Below are 17669 nucleotides of genomic sequence, written 5' to 3'. Positions count from 1 at the left end.
TTCACAGGGTATCAAGACAGCAAACCTGACATCATCTTCAGGTTGGAACAAGGAGAAGAGCTGTGGATGATGCAGGCCCAGATCCCACGCCAAGCCCCTCCAGGTGAGCGATGAGCATAGTTAGATCTTCTCCTCCGTATTCAGACTGATGTGAATTCTGACGTGACGTACACCTCATGTTTGTACTTTTTGTCTCATTCATAACCATTCTGTCTTAGTTCATCTCTTTCTGTCTGGCATTCTCCGTTTCCTGCGTACTTTCCCAGGAGAGTAGACTCATTCTGTTACACAGTTAAACAGGATTTTTCTCTGTGTCTCTCTTGATGTGACTTTCATTCTTCCTTCTACTCTCCTTTTTTTTTTTTAACTGTATTTTTAAATCTCTTACATTTATAGTCAACAACCATAGTCCCAACCTCCTTCCTTCTCCTTTAAATGTACCAGAAGTCATCACTGTCCCTTCTAAGCTCATTCCCATACCCCTGGATATTAGTCATCCTCTCTTGAGCCCTTCCCTTCCCCTCCCCCTTCCTCATGGGACACACCATGGAACTCACTCACACACTACATGACAGAGTGCTTATTCTTTTCATGCTTTACTGGCTTCTCTTGTTCTTCCCTCTGAGTCCAAAAGGAGTTTTCATAATCACTACTTTTCTTATATATTGTAACCTTGAAACACATCCATTGTGAAGATTTAAGCTGATTTTCTCTTTTGGTAGTTGACAGCCCGTCCCTCTTTCATCTGCCTTTGCTACCAAGTTCAGTTGTCCATCAGCATTTTCCCTGCATGTGCTACTCCTTTGTCTTATCTTCAGAAACTGGAATTGTTTGTCGCATTGCCCCATAGCTACGTCGTGCTTTCTTCTCACCTTTCTGATTGTTTATTCATTCTGCTCTGCTTCTAGCTCTTTCTCTTGGCACTGGAGAGTCAGCGTAAATTTCCCTTATATGCAGTTTCCTTCACTAGTGTTGCTGAAATCTGTTAATATTCTGGCTCCCTAAAAAGAAGTCTTTTAAGGCCTCCATATTCCCAGTTCCTACCCAAAACAAGGCCAATATCTCATTTCTTGATCATTCTATTTGTTAACCAAATGTACACATCTTATTCCTTTTGTTCAACTTGATGTCAGATAAGTTTCTCTAACGTGCCAGGCATGGCAGAATGAATCCAGTTAGTCTTTGTATCATTAGGATCATTTCAGCTGTAATTTCTGATTAACCCTAAATCAACCTATCGAACAGAAGTTATTTAATTACCACACATCACAAAAAGTCCTGAAGTGGGGCAGCTGTAGGGTTGACTAAGTGATTGATTCAGTAAATCACCAAAGGTCCATCTCTACCCTGCCAGTCTATGTCTGTCAGCATTTCCTCAGGTTCACTGCCCTTGTGGCCATCAGATGGCTATTACAGTCCCATCTGACACCTGCAGATACACTAGTGGCCAGTAGAACTAGAAAAGCTGCTTTTCCCACATGGCTCTTTCTATCAGGTGGTAAAGCCTGTTCCAGTAAGGAACTCAGCAAACTTGTCTTGCTTGATGGGCTAGGTGTTTATCACATACCACTGTCTGAATAAAACTCTGGCCAGGGAAGTGGGCCCACCACTGTTGGCTCAGATGAATGATGCTTCACCTTCTGGGGGTGGGGGTAGAGGTAGCAATGGAGATGGGTCCCCATTTCCCTGAGTGAAGCACATGGCCTTAAGGATGGGTTTGGGGAATAAATCAGTTTTCTGCAGTCAGGAAAAGGGAGGAAGGATTGTTGGGTAGGCAGCGCTGTCTGCCTTTATCCACCTCTTTGGCTGGGCAGCTTCTAGTCCTACTCTTCTAATCCATCCATCTTCAAAAATATTCCACCACCCCTGTTCTCCTTGTACTGTATTGATGGAAGTCTTGGATCCTCATTCCCAGTGGTAGTTCTTTACAGTCTGGTAAGCTACAGTTACTCACTACAACCAACCAGGCAAGTACAGAGTGGTAGAGACGCGTGCAGCATTGGTATGACAGGAGTCCCCATTCTGGGAGGGCAGCCACAGTGAATGTCACATAGAGGCCTGCCCTGCAGTGCACTGACACCCTGGTTGGGCAGGCTGTGCCAGGTCTCCCTGCTGTGGCAGTGGCCTAGTGAGCCCTTGGTTCTGCTCTCTGAGCATAATTCCCTTTTCCATTGTCTTCTGTGGCTGCACTTACGGTGGTTGTTCAGGAGAACGCTATTCTGTAGCCTCAGAATCTGAATTCTGTCGCTGCATGTGGAATTTCCAGGGATTACTTTTGAACCACAGCCAGTAATCATCTTCAGTCTTGTTTAAATTACATTTAAGCTTAGGAAATTCTGCCTTCTATTCATTGGCTTTGGTATTGTTTCCTGATTTCTGGAATGCTTTGAAACTTCCCTTGAGATACCAACCATAACATCCTTTTTTTGCCATTATTTTTGCAAAGAGAATGCTCAACAGAAAATGTTTTAGGGTTCCTAGGAAATCAAATGGAGGAAGTCAGAGCTGTGGCTAACTAGAGGAAGTAAGGATGGGTTATAGTTCCAGCTACAGAAGGGTTATGGGGTAGAGTATTAGGACAGGTTTAGTGTCCATGAACTCTGAAAGTCTACAGGGATAAGACCATTGGCCAAACACATGAGCAAATCTGATTCCCAGGCAAAGATTAATTACTCTCTGGATGGAAACATTTCTGAGTTTAGAACCATGGAGTAGCCAGTGACACTCCCTCCCAAGCCATTACGATAGTCAAAAGTTCCCAGAGTTCATTTCTCAGTGCATCCAGGAGGAGGTAACTCCTTCACTTGAGAATTGATGCTTGGGAAAATAAAATTTGGAGTCTCTTTACAAAATGAAGAGGGATCAGATTTGAGAGGTAGGGAAACCTGGAATGAGGTATTAAGGTCCTCTGATCTGCCATCTCCAACCCTGACTTGCTGCCATATTCTCTTGAGGCTCTTTCCAGTTTGTCGCCTTGGTCAGCGTATTACTTGAGGACATCTAGATCAGGTCTACCCATTCTCTCCTGGTCAGCCTCCAAATACTTGTCATTGTGCCTGAAGACGGAGTCCTGTGTCTTGTTCCCCTCTCTGCTTTCTATTTTTGGCTTTTGGGTTTTGTTGTCAGCAGCATTCTGTTCGCCCTGCCCCATCTCAGCGTTCTATTCCCCCCAGGTAAAACCACTTTCATCCCTTTTAGCTCTTTTTTATGGCATTTGCTTCCATGTTTCTAAATAACCAGCTTATTCTACTGCACCCTGATTTTCCTCCAGTGATGATTATTCAGCATATCAGTGTGATGATTTCTCTTTCACCCCACCTTCTTCCATACTCCCCATGATATACACACTGTCTCTTCTTATACCCCAGCCATTCTACTAAGTTATTTTCATTTGGGTTTGATCAGTCTTCAGTTTTTACATCTTTATGACTATGTAATTTCTATTCACAGGTAAATCATGCAAATATGCAATGGCTAATTTTTGTTCATACATCATTTTTTCCTTTTGAGTTGTTTTATTTGCCTGCCTAGTTTTCTCTGTTCTTATCATTAGTGTATTTATCATTAACCCCAGACTTTTTTTCATGTGTCTAAATATTCCTGTGCTACATTCAGCCATATTAGTGATTCTGTCTGTCTGTTCCTGATGATGTCACTCCCTTTTCCTTTGACGTGCTCCAGTGTGACCCTAGTTTACCACATACCCTGGCTGTACTACAGTGTTTTATCCTGGAGTCTCCTTTCAGATTTTATTTTCCATATTTATTCTGTGTCATCTTTTTTCTTGGTTTGTTTTGTTGGAGCACCTCTTTGAGTAGCTTCCTGTGAAAGAGTGCATGTAACCTAAAATTTGAGACCTGTGCCTCTGAAAATGTTTATACTTTACTCCTGAATGCTCTGTGTTTTGTCCTCTAATGGTGCTAATGTCATTAAAGTCAGATGCCATTCTCACTTTGATCCTTTATACAAAACAGTTTTTTTGGCTTCTCTGGAAACTTTACTACCTTCTTCTTGTCCTCCGTGTTCTGAAACATCACACTGATTTTTCTTGTGCGTTTGTTTTCATGTATTTTGGTATGCAGTAGAACTGCATTCCCAAGAGGACTGTAAACTGATTTGCAATGTTTTCCATGAACTCTGAAAGTCTACAGGGATAAGACTATTGGCCAAACACATGAGCAAATCTGATTCCCAGGCAAAGATTAATTACTCTCTGGATGTAAACATTTCTGAGTTTAGAACCATGGAATAGCCAGTGACATTCTCCTGAATTCTCCTGAATTCGTCAGTGTTTGGCACATAATAGGTATTCACCGATTATTTGTTGAAAGAATGTAATACTGAGATCCCTTCCAACTGCTTTATATTTTTCTTATTTTTACTTTTGTCTATTTTGCTTTCTTTATCCCTTATGCAACATTTTAAAACCTAAGACCATCTCCATTCATTGTTAATTTTCTTTGCCTATCTTCATTTTTAGTTTTGTTTGTTCTCCCCAGCCAGGAGTTTCAGTACATCTATACTTGAGATTTTATTTATATTCAGATCTGATACATGAAACTAAAAGTATACTCTCTTGACATGATATTTTTAAGTTAATTTTATGCTGTGCCAGATTTATGTCATTATTTTTAACATATAACTATTTTCATTGCTAGAAGAAGTCTGGGAAATTGATGATCATATGAAATGGCATCAGGAAAATCAAGACAAGCTGGAAAGTATGGCAAAAGGCTATGAATGTACTACATTTGGAAAACTATGTCTTCTAAGTACAAATTATGTTTCTTCAGGACAAAATCTTCATAAATACGTCACACGTGGAATGAGTTTTAAATATGATATAGATTTCAATAGTAATTATGCTGGAAAGAATCCTAATGAGTTTCATGCATATGAGGAATCATTCTACCATTCTAAACATGAGCAAACTGTTATTGGAATAAAATACGGTGAAAGTAATGAATCTGGAAAAACTGTCAACAAGAAGTCACAACTCATATGCCAACAAATGTATATAGGAGGAAAGCCTTTTGAATGCAGTGTTTGTGGAAAGACCTTCAGCAGCAAGTCATACCTTGCAGTGCATCAACGAACTCACGTAGAAGAGAAACCCTACAAATGTAAGGGATGTGGGAAAGACTTCAGCAGCAAGTCCTACCTCACTGTCCATCAGAGAACTCACACAGGAGAGAAACTCCATGAATGCAGTGAATGTGGGAAGTCCTTCAGTTTCAATTCTCAACTTGTTATACATCAGAGAATCCACACAGGTGAGAGTCCCTATGAATGCTGCGAGTGTGGAAGAGTGTTCAGTAGGAAAGACCAGCTTGTTTCACACCAGAGAACTCATTCAGGACAGAAACCGTATGGTTGTAATGAATGTGGTAAGGCTTTTGGTTTGAAGTCACAACTCATTATACATCAAAGAATTCATACAGGAGAGAAACCCTTTGAATGTACTGAATGTCAGAAAGCTTTTAATACAAAGTCAAACCTTATGGTACATCAGAGAACCCATACAGGGGAGAAGCCGTATGGTTGTAGTGAATGCGGAAAAGCCTTTACTTTCAAGTCGCAGCTCATTGTACATCAGGGCGTTCACACAGGAGTAAAGCCGTATGGATGCATTCAGTGTGGGAAAGCCTTCAGTTTGAAGTCACAGCTCATTGTGCATCAGAGAAGTCACACAGGAATGAAACCTTATGTATGCACTGAATGTGGCAAAGCCTTCAGGAGCAAGTCCTACCTCATTATACATATGAGAACTCACACAGGAGAGAGACTCCATGAATGCAGTGACTGTGGGAAAGCCTTCAGTTTCAATTCTCAACTCATTATACATCAGAGAATCCACACAGGAGAGAGTCCATATGAATGCCATGAATGTGGGAAAGCCTTCAGTCGGAAATACCAGCTCATTTCACACCAGAGAACCCATGCTGGGGAGAAGCCCTATGAGTGCACTGACTGTGGGAAAACTTTTGGTTTGAAGTCACAGCTCATCATACATCAGAGAACTCATACAGGAGAGAAACCCTTTGAATGCAGTGACTGTAGCAAAGCCTTTAATACAAAGTCAAACCTTATTGTACATCAGAGAACTCATACAGGGGAGAAACCGTATGGTTGTAGTGAATGCGGAAAAGCCTTTACTTTCAAGTCGCAGCTCATTGTACATCAGGGAGCACACACTGGGGTAAAACCCTATGGATGTAATCAATGTGGAAAAGCCTTTAGTTTGAAGTCACAGCTCATTGTACATCAGAGAAGTCACACTGGAGTGAAACCCTATGGATGCAGTGAATGTGGAAAAGCCTTCAGGAGCAAGTCCTACCTCATTATACACATGAGAACTCACACAGGAGAGAAACCACATGAATGCAATGAATGTGGGAAATCCTTCAGTTTCAATTCACAACTCATTGTACATCAGAGAATTCACACAGGAGAAAATCCCTATGAATGTAGCGAATGTGGAAAAGCTTTTAATAGGAAAGATCAGCTCATTTCTCATCAGAGAACTCACGCAGGGGAAAAACCTTATGGATGCAGTGACTGTGGGAAAGCCTTTAGTAGCAAGTCCTATCTCATTATCCACATGAGAACTCATTCAGGAGAGAAACCATATGAATGTAACAATTGTGGGAAGGCCTTCATTTGGAAGTCACTACTCATTGTACATGAGCGAACTCATGCAGGGGAAAGCCCTTACAAATGTGGTCAATGTGAGAAATCCTTCAGTGGAAAATTACGGCTCATTGTACATCAGAGAATGCACACGAGAGAGAAACCCTATGAATGCAGTGAATGTGAGAAAGCTTTCGTTAGGAAATCTCAGCTTATTGTACATCAGAGAACTCATTCGGGGGAGAAACCCTATGGATGCAGTGAATGTGGAAAAACCTTCTCTCAGAAATCAATCCTCAGTGCACATCAGAGGACTCATACAGGAGAGAAGCCTTGCAAATGCACTGAATGTGGGAAAGCCTTTTGTTGGAAGTCACAGCTCATTATGCACCAGAGAACTCATGGAGATGAAAAACACATTGATGAATTAAATGTAAGAAACTTTCTTCCAAAAGTCAATTCATAGGAAATGCTAACAAATTCATATAGAAGAGAAACCCTATAAATGAAATCATCTCGTTGTACACCAGAAAACTAACACTGAATAGAAACCTGTGAATGCACAGCATATGCGGGGGCGCCCACAGAAAGATGCTTTTTACACACACACAAAAACCCAGTAAATGCACACAGGAATGTGATGAACTCAGTGAACCCTGTGAAAGTTTTCAGCAGCAAGTCATACCCTTTTCAAAGTTTGTACAGGTGAGGAACCATATCAATGAAGTGAATGTTGGGAAGTTATTTTTTTACTGTCATAAAATTTGCAAAGAGGAAGTTTCATAAAGCAAGTGAATATAGAACACATTCCTTTGAAATTCACATTAAACGATAGAAGTTTTTTAACGGTAGGATTTTTTTTAACAGGATTTTAATGGGAGAAAATGGAAGCCAATGAATGGTAGAATTACTACAATTACACATACTTTAGATATCAGAAGCTCATACCTTGGAGAAACTATACTATAAATTAGGGAAATTCTTGACTAGGAAAGACAGACTTCTATTAAAAATTAATAATGTATAAATGAAGATTAATGAATGTCAGATGGGGTAACAAAACCTTCAGTAGAAAGATTCCCCTCACTGTTATTTTCATTAATTTGGAAAATAATTTCCTTTACAAAATATTGTGAGGGAAATTGTGTTCCATATGTTCCAAATTGTTAGGAAAGGATGGGAGAAAACATTCAACTATAAATGATAGGCATGTCTGAAATGGAATGTAAAGATTTTTTTTTAATTGTGTAAATAAATGCAGTCAGGATAGCCAGAAATACTTTGTAAGCCTACAGGGATGTTTAGATGTTATCTTCCTTTGTATTATAACATCGTAGCTTCGTGTAGTTTGGCATCTTGTGAATGTCACATATGAGAGGTGAGTTAGATACGTGCCATCGTCCAGGGACTTGTACTTTGCATAGCAACATTGTTTTTAACAAATACAACTTGTTACTAGAATAATATGATTCATTAAAAATACATTTCAATACTACAGACCTTTTGTACTATTTTGAACCCTTTGTAAGTGGGCCTGGCAACTACCTCTAGTTATTTACCTTGGTATAGTGTACAGTTCATGGGCTTGTGTAGCTGGAATGTGTTCTGCCTTCACCAGTTAGAACATCTTGATCTTCTTTAAGGTAGTCTCTTGGTGGGTGAGGTCATGATGGGATCATCACTCATGGCGCCCTGCCAAGGGGTCGGCATGATCATCCAAGTAGGCTGACATATTTATTCCAGATTTCAGATTTCTAAGTGGACTCTTTAAGTACCAAAAAGCAAACTGAGCTTTTGTTTTCTGGTAACATTTTCCAGCAATTGTTAATTAGTTCCTTCTATACAGACTACCCAGGATAGCTTTAGTTATTGTCACTTTACAATTCTAGTGTGCTTGTCTTTTCATTTGAGTTACCTGGTATGTGTTTAAGGGATACATGAAGTGATGCTGCTGAAATGTGTACAGGCGCACCTCATTTTCTGGTGCTTTGCAGGTAATGCTTTTTTCCCCCCAAATGGAAGGCTTGTGGCAACCCTGCATTGAGCCAGTGTGTTGGCTCCATTTTTCCAACAGCTTTGTTACTTCATATCTCTATGTCACATCTTAGTAATTTTGGCAATATTTCACACTTTTCATTACTTATGTTGATCTGCGATCACTGATGATGATTTGCTGAAAGCTCAGCATGTTTTAGCAATATTCTTAATTAAGGTGTGTGCATTGCTTTTCTTTAGACATGATGCTTGTGCACACTTAATAGACTACAGTGTAGTGTAAACATAATTTTTATATAACTTTTATATGCATTGAGAAACAAAAAAAATTCATCTGACTTGGTTTATTGCTACATCTGCTTCATTTTGGTGATCTGGAACGGAGCTGCCATATCTCCAGGGTGATGCCTGTATGTGTAGCTGTAGAGTCAGGGTGGTAAAGAGTCACTCTGCCACTTGCCTTCGTACAAAGTCTGTTTTCCTCACCAGTTTCCTTACATGAAAGAATATTTACCTGAAAAGAGTTAGGACTGTGGCATTTAGGACTATGTCGGAGGACCACACTGCAAATATTTCGGAAACACCCTCCACTTTACTCTCTACTTCAGGAGGGTGGGGATCCCATCTTTGACCCAAAGAAACTGTTTCTTCTTGGAAGGAGGTGTTGAATGATTTCTGAATGCCTGGTCCTTACTTGTGTTCAGCTCATTGTGTACAATTGTAAGATCCAATCTAAAGATACGTGGGGTGAAGAAGGATGGTTCACAGAAGGGAAGAGAAAGCTTGCATAAAGAAGGAATGCCAGATATTTGTAAAGTGTGTCCCCTAAATTGGGAAAATACAAATATTTGTTTTGTCATACATGTTCTGAGGAAGGTTCACACGTAGTAAAGAATGAACACCTAAGAGAAGGTCTACATTCGGCGTACTACTATGCCATGTCAGTTAGATTTTAAGGGTTTCTGTATTGTGTGAGGCAAATCCACATGAAACCTTGCCCGATAGAAGCCAGAAATGTTGACATAATGTTGAAGATAGAAATCACATATTGTGGGAAAGGCTAATGTACCATTAAGGTCTTAATCTTAAATGAAAAAGAAAATTTAGGGCACCTGGCTGGCTCAGTCAGTGAAGTGTGCAACTCTTGATCACAGGGTTGTGAGTACGAGCGCCATGGTGGGTGTAGAGATTTCTTCAGAATAAAATCTTTAAAAAAAAAAAGAAAAAAGAAAAGAAAGTTTACCAGATAAATGAAATTTAACAGAATGAATAAATCTACAACTAGTAAACAAAAAGGAAAAGTAAAAATTTGAATCTCTGGCTTGAAAAATCTACCTAGTCCTTCTAATCCTGCCCCAGAACGGAAAGAAGTTCCAGAGACTTTTAGTAATAGTTGATAATTCTCAGGAAAATTCAAGGAACGATAACCCAGCGTTTTACAAATTTTCCCAAAAATCGACATGTGGGGGATAAATGACTTGCAAAATATGTTTATGAATATAGTTGAAAATAAACAATGTTATTATAGCAGAATGAATCTAACAATGTGGAGGTTTTTTTTTAAGTCATGACAGTATTAAGTGTAGCAGACTTCTAGTCGTGAGCCCAGTGTCCTTTCATTACCAACAGAATTACTGTACTTTCCATAATGACAAGTGCACCCAGCTGAAAAGCCACATTTCTCCACTGTCTTTGTAGCAAAGTACGAGCTTGCTGCTAAGTTATGAGTAATGAGATAGAGGTTGCTGACAGTGTCTAATGTGAAGGTTGTCAAGAAAACAGCTGAGGAAAACTCCTCAGTGTCCTGTGATCATTCCTCGCTTTAATACACAGCACACATGGTGCTTGGAGATGGAGCAGCCACTGCAGAGCCTGGATGTATCTGGAAGACAGAAGCCATCTGCTGCAGGGCTATCTGGTATACCAGCCCCACACCACCACCAGAGTATCTTCTACATAAGGGGAAACGGACTGCCTTGTTTAAGCCACTTTTTCTTTTTTGGGTAGGAAGAGAGTTGGTTCTGTGACCCTATAAAAATACATTATGATGTTTGTGAAATTTAATAATAGAAAATCTTTTCATAAAATTAACTACACTACCAGATAAAAGAATGGCCATATGATTATCTCAGTGTGTGTAGATAACACATTTGATGGAATTTAATACCCATAGATTATTTTTAAATATTATTAAATTAGGAATGGAAATTAAGTCCTTTACTTTTGCAAGGAGTATGTTCCAAAAACTGACAAATGTTGCACTTAGTGGTAGACGTGTACCTTTATATTAAGAGAATTACACAGATGCTTATCACTCTTACAGTGTATGACAGTTCTAGCCAATGTGTGAAAACAAAGTAAGGGATTGGGGGAGAGGGCAGAAAAAAAGGTCCATTGTTTGGAGATGTGGTTGTCTCTTTAGGAAAGCCAAAATAAGTTTCAGGCAAATATTTAGACTTGCAAATAGAGTAGGACTTGTACTGGATATATAACCAATTTTCAACAATCAGTTTTTCTGCTGGTTAAACTGGATAACCTACAGCATCTTGGAAAACTGAGAACCCAAGCCCAAATGAACGTAGCAGTGGAAAGTAGAGAGCACTTTATATAAGAAAAGAGAGTTGCTGCTCTCATCTTTGGTGAAATACAGCAGAGGAGAGGGTGGGCATGGTATATGGGGCTGAGACAAGCAGGTGTTTGCCTGTGGGCTGGGGTGACACGTTAGAATCCCAAAGCCCCCGCCGTGAAGGAGTGTGCAGCCAACTCTTTGCCATGGGTCTTCACGGAACCCTTGGTAAGGGAAGCTTTAAAAAATCCTGTCAAGATGCCAGGTCCTCCTTTAAGTGCAAGGCAGATACTCTCTGAAGGCAGAAAGGTGGACAGGGCAACAATTGAGGGAAATCCTTTAGAAGCGCTCCGGACTTTTGGGCTGAGGGAAGGGTAGAGAACTGAGAACACACTATCCCCTCCCGGCCTCCTCCCCGCCCATATAAGAGAACCATCCCCAGGCATTTAAATCTTTCTGTTAAAAAAAGATGGGAGCCGGGTCAGGAGAGCTGAGAGACTCCAAGGCATTGTAGGTCTTCCCAGAGGGCTGGGGTACTGTCCTCGGAGGAGCCAGAGACGACAAGCCACGCTGAAACATCTCTGGCAGCTTGGAAATCATAAGAATTGGAAAGCAGAGAGTCTTCAGTAACCCAAGGCTCAGTCAAGCTCTAAGGCAAGGAGGTATTGACACGGTTGTGAAAGCTGGCAGCTTCATGAGCTGCACATATGACTAGAACTCTGCGTTTCCTCTCCTCGCTGTTTACCCAAGAGCAGCGAACGCATGTGCTCACTCCAAAATGTCACAAGAATATTCATGGCATTTTCACTGATGATAGATGAACTGCCAACAGTTCAAAGTTCCAGCCGTTGAATGGATAAAGAAGTTGTCATGTAATGAAACCTCAGAATTCGACACCACAGTGAAATACCCTCCTCACAGACTCCTGAGGAAGGTGCCATCTGCTCAGGAACTAGGAATGGCACTCTCAGTCTCTGCCCCCGCCCCCCGCCCCACGGCCTGGAAGGTCTGTCGCCTCGCAGGTGAAGGGGTCTCGTTGGAGCAGAGACCACTGCCTAACCACCCCTGAGCCTGAGGCACGAGGAAAACTGATTAATGCTCATCTCGTCTTTTTGAACAATTTTGTTGTTTGTTCATTGTGGATTCTCTGGTGGTAATTTGTATTTTTGAACATCTTGCACTACAATACTGTTTATCTTGATTACGGTGTTTGTATACGCTTCCTTGCCTCACCCCAGTCCTAGCCTTATTGGGAGGACGAAGTACCTGTCACACAGCCTGCACCTTCATAGCTCTAGACTGCAGGGGGTGTGGGTCCCCAGCTGCCGAGTCAACGTGCGGAAGCTGGAAACACGAGGAAGCGAGCTCGGAGGCATGCCCTGGTGTTGGCGCTGCCGGACCGTGCCCCGGAAGAGGACCTGCAGCGCTCTGACCCACTGGAAGGTGTTCAGCTGGAAGTGCAGCTCGTCAGACGCGTTGAGCTTGTAGAAGAAAAGGGTTCAGCCCTCTAGTGCAGCTGTTAGTCTGAGCTGCTGCTGTCACAGCAAAAACGGGAGCCACTTCTCACGGCCTCTGGGAGAGTGCTTTAAATGGAAGGTGCTGTTTTCCTGTTCGCTGCCCCCATCCACACCTGCCTCCTTCCAGGAGAGAAAGGCTGGCTGAACCACCTCAGGCTCTTGTTTGTGTTCCTTAGTCCTTCACAGAACTTTACCCGGGACGTTAGATCCCGCCTGGCTTTCTCTGTCAGCGGTCTCTTTGCCAGGCTCCCGACAGTCCTGTGATCGAGCTAACCGGTCAGCACCAGTCAGCACTCCAAAAGTGCTGTCTTCCTCATCGTCATCGTTTTGTTTCTTATGTACACTACTTTTTTTAATAGCACTGACAAAATGTTCTCAAATTTATTGTCACATTTACTCTTCAGACCAGTCCTGTGAGGTTGACATCTACGTTTCACAGCAGAGGACCCTGAAGCTTAGAATGCAACGAATGAAGCATTGAACGCTACATCAAAAACTGATTTGTGCACTATTTTTAACACATTTAAAATCTGGTAAGGTAGCCTTCATATTATGTTTACTTTTTAGAAAAACCTGGTGGGGGCACCTCACCAGCTCAGTTGGAGGAACATATGACTGTTGATCTTGGGGTCATGGTTTTGATCCCCACATTGGATATAGGGATTACTAAAAATAAACAAACTTGGGGGGAGGGAGTTTCTGATGATTCTTATACTTTCCCCCAATTAGGTGAATACATTTTTAAAATCCCTGATCCACAGAAGGCTGGGAGGCAATCTAGATCAGCCTCTTAAGAACCACTGTTTTACCCTGAACCCCTCTTCCTTCCAGGGAATTACCTTCATCACCATGGGTTCCTCTGAGGGAATTCATGTCCATTCTCACTGCCCCCATGAACCGTCCTTGATGGCCCCAGGGTAAGAGCCTCTTGGGAGATTTGTCAGATTTGTGGCGTGTCTGTTTGCGTAGTATGGCATTTTGTAGCTGTGGGAGGCCAGTCCTTTGGATCCCTTTTAAGTATTGACTAATTATCTCAATCCCATGAAAGGTTCTGTTATTATACCCTTATTACGAAAAATGAAAGAAGGTACAGAGAGAATAACTTGGCCAAAGTCATATAGTAGTCAAGGAATCGAACTGGGAGTCCACCCCAGGTAGTCTGGGTCCTGGAGAGAACAGAAAATCTGGAAACAGCAGGTAAGTGTGCTTTAGAATGTATTATGTACTGATGATTGTATCTATATTCGAGAGCATGGGAGAACAGGAAAGAGGAGCCTTTATTTACAACGAGCACGGGTCAGTTACCTTTTGTTGCAAGATCAAGCCTCTACTCAGAGTGAGGCTTATGAAGTTTGTCCCAATTTAGAAAATTTAGAAATAGTTATGTGCTGAAGTTAAGAATGTAGCCTTCCTTGTTTGACAGGTAAAAGGCCAGAGGACCTCTGGAAAGTGTTTTAAAACTCACCGGTAACAAGGAAACATAATCTAAGCTCAGGTGTGGGGGTAGGAGGTTCAAATAACATCTTACTTGGGACATACTGAGTGTTCAGTAAATGGCAACCGAAAAAATCAACTGATATATTAGTGAATTAGGATCATATAATTTGTTGAATTACGCTTGGATTTAATAATGTAGATACTTTTACATTTTATATTCTTATTTTTTATAATAATTTTTTATTATGTTAGTCACCATACAGTACACCCCTAGTTTTTGATGTAAAGTTCCATGATTCATGACTTGCATATAACACCCAGGGCACCACACAATACGTGCCCTCCTTACTACCCATCACCAGTACTTTACATTTTAGGTTCCACTGAGTTTTTCAGTTCACCGGAGAGCAATCAGGAATATTTTGATTGAGCATCTCGTGTGTCCTAGAGAAAGCCTACGACTGCATTAACAGATTTCGCTGTGAAGCATTCTCACTTCCTCCGTGTTCACCCACGTTTGGGCTGCTGAGCCTCACTCTACAGTTGACTCTTGAACACGCAGAAGTTAGGGATGCCAACCCCGTGCAGTTCAAAAGCCATGTATAATTTTTTGATTCCCCAAAATCTTAACTACTGATAGGCTACTGTTGACCAGAAGCCTCACTGATAACATAGTTAACATATTTTATATGTTACATGTATTTTATATTGTATTCTTACAATAAACTAAGCTAGAGGGGAAAATGTTATTAAAATCGTAAGGAAGAGAAAATATATTTAAGGTACTGTATTTATTTTTAAAAATCCAGGTATAAGGGGACCCATGCAGTTCTTTTTTTTTAGATTTTTATTTATCCATTTGACAGAGAGAGAATGAGAAAGAGCAGGAGCAGGGGAATGGGGCAGGCAGAGGGAGAGGGAGAAGAGGGCTGCCTGCTCAGCTCCCTGCTCACGACCTGCGCGAAGGCAAACGCTTCAGGGACTGAGCCACCCAGGCACCTTGGACCCCATGCAGTTCTAAGCCACCTTGTTCAAGGGTCATCTGTACTTGGTCCTTCAGGACTGCCCCTCCTACAACCCTGTTGTCTTCCCTTTCCACTCCTTGAAAAGAACCCTAAAAACAGAATCCTCTGTTTAGAAAAGGTAGAAAACATGCATAGGCAAAAAGAAGAAAATTAAAATGCCCAATAAAAGTAATGAAGTAAAACAATTCTATCACCTAGGTTCAACCAGGGTTTAACAATGTGGCATATATCATTTTACGTTTGTACTTTTCAAACAGGCTCAAATCAAACTGTCTTGTTATGCGGCATTTTTATTGTACAATGTGTCACGATCATGGGCAGGTCAGCATTCCTCCGAAGCATAATTACAAATAACCTTCCAGGAGCCTGTCCTCTTTGTGAAGTGTGATTTTTTTGTTTTAGCAAATCTTTCACCAGACACTTGGATTGTTTCCAGATTTGCACATGGACAAACGATGAAATGTTGATCTTTCTGCGCATGTCTTTTGCATAAGCTTAAATAGATAAGGTTTGGCGTCAGAGAATCTTTCCAATAAGACCTTGACCACCTGTAAAAACCAGCTCGAAGTCATCCTGGACCTCATTGTGGAGCTTGTGTGAAAGAACCCACAGCTTAAACACCCCTGGGCAGAGGCTAGACCGCGTCCAAGCCGGGACCTGGGCAGTGTAGTGATTTCCACCCATCTTTTGACCCAGGTCTGGGAGAGCCTGGGACCTGCCCAGGGGCCATCATAGCTCAGCAGATCTCTGGGTTGGACACGCGCTCAGGATCGCGTGGAGGTCGGCCCGAGCTGTCCCGGGTGGCCTCGCTGGGGTGTGTGTGTGTGTGTGCGCGTGCAGGTGCGCGCACCTCTGTTCCGACCCCGTCTGGGGGGGGCGGTTCTGGATTTGAAAGGCGCCCTCCTCTCGCCTGGGCCAGGGTGGGGGTGTGCATCTCAGCGCGGGAGGGGGACGTCTGGCCCAGGAACTGCGACCTCGGCTGGGCTCTGGCTCCCCTGTGCACCCTGGCGTATGGCGTCGGGTCAGTCAAAGGTCACAGCTTTCTCCTGCCCCCGCGGGCACGAGGGTCGTGGCGCTTTCTCCTCCAGACTCTCTCCGCAGCCTACGACCCCCCAGACCCTGGCCCCACTCCTTCCTGGGCTTGAGGACACGCAGAGCCAGGCTCGACTACGCCTCCGAACCCCTCGAAACTCCCGGTTACTCCGGGACCCCCAAGAACTTCTCCGCCTCCCCAGAACCCGCGCAAACCCAGGCGGACCTTCTCTGCACGGGGTACTCCCGGGCGCAGGCCCAGAGGCCCGGGGCGTCGGGCGGAACTGTCGCCCGATTGGCCGCGGCCTCGATACTTTGTAGCGACTGCGCCTTCCGCGCCGCCGGGCGCCTCCTCCCCGGAGGTGCAGGCAGAGCACGTGCGGCCAGCGCGGAAGCGGGGCGCGGCGAGCCAGTGGGCGGGGGCCGCTGGGCAGGAATTTCGGCCTTTGGCGGGGAGCAGCGCGCCCCGAGAGGTACTGGAGGGCAGGCGGGCCAAGCCAGGCAGGGGGTGCCCAGGGCAGGGCGCCCGGCACAGCCACCCTCTCCCAGGTCTCCTCCATCCGTGCCAGGGTCCTGGGCCCCTCCGTGTCCTGGGTACCCCCCCCCCCAGAGGCCACTTCGTTCTTGAACTCCGAGGTCCGGCCTGTAGGAGCCTGGCTCGTAGCCTGCGACAGGCCTCTCGTCCTAGAGCCAGCGCTGGGGGCGGGGAGGGGTTTGCGCTGGAAGAACCCGGGGTCCCACGAGAAGCCCTCCCCCTCCCGCCCCCGCCGAAGCCCTGCAGCCTTGGCTCCCTCGAGGGACGCGGGGTCTGGGGCCTCCTGACCACGTGATGGGGAGAAATTCTGGGCACGGAGTTAGGATCTAGCGAAGTGCGCTAAAGGTCGGAAGCAGCGGCGTAGACGGGAGCGCTTCCCCCTGGTGGACGGCCCCAGGCGCTGAGGAGGACCCGAGAGGCGGTGCAGGGCGGAAAGAACTGGCAACTGAGGCCAGACGGTCCTCCGGGGAGCGCGCACAGGCCTCCGCCCTGCAGCTCTGGGCACGCGGATTCTTACCGCCTTTGTGGAAAGCAGTTGGTAGCATCTACGAAGCACAGTGCCGTGCGGCGCCGCCCTCCAAGCTCGCTTCCGCGGGTGCGCTCTCTAGAAGTAAGAGTAATCGTGACCGAGAGGCGTTCGGGTTCTCGTGCTCCCGAGTGGGGGCGGGGGGACGGCTGTTGCAGCTAGTCTGGCGCCTCCTGTCTGGGGCTCGCTGCAGGACCATTGCTCTGGGCTGGGGAATGCGCCTGAGTAGTGGCCAGATTGAGGAATGGCATAAGCAACCTCTCTTTTGGTAAAAACTGATGTAGATTTTTATTTAAAAAAAAAAGAAAAATTCATAAAGCCTTCAATTCCAATTGCCATAGCTTACCTCCGTGTGTGTGCGAGTGTTGCGGGGGGGCAGTGCCGAGTAGAGGGCCCAGGCACAGGG

General features: G+C 43.9%; 1 protein-coding gene across 3 annotated transcripts in view; it reads left to right on the top strand.

Annotated features, from left to right (window-relative positions):
• Positions 1-8127, top strand: part of ZNF268 (zinc finger protein 268) — a 35691-nt gene extending 27564 nt beyond the window's left edge. For all 3 annotated transcript variants that reach the window (XM_011229812.3, XM_011229814.3, XM_034637945.1), the window contains exons 4-5: positions 8-103; positions 4659-8127. In XM_011229812.3, the coding sequence (XP_011228114.2) occupies positions 8-103; positions 4659-7096 (2534 nt within the window). In that variant the 3' untranslated portion in view covers positions 7097-8127. The remainder of the gene's footprint in view (positions 1-7; positions 104-4658) is intronic.
• The last annotated feature ends 9542 nt before the right edge of the window (positions 8128-17669 follow it).

This window comes from Ailuropoda melanoleuca, chromosome 12 (genome assembly GCF_002007445.2).
Source record: "Ailuropoda melanoleuca isolate Jingjing chromosome 12, ASM200744v2, whole genome shotgun sequence".
Lineage (NCBI taxonomy): Eukaryota > Metazoa > Chordata > Mammalia > Carnivora > Ursidae > Ailuropoda > Ailuropoda melanoleuca.
This window is presented reverse-complemented; position numbering and strand designations above follow the sequence as displayed.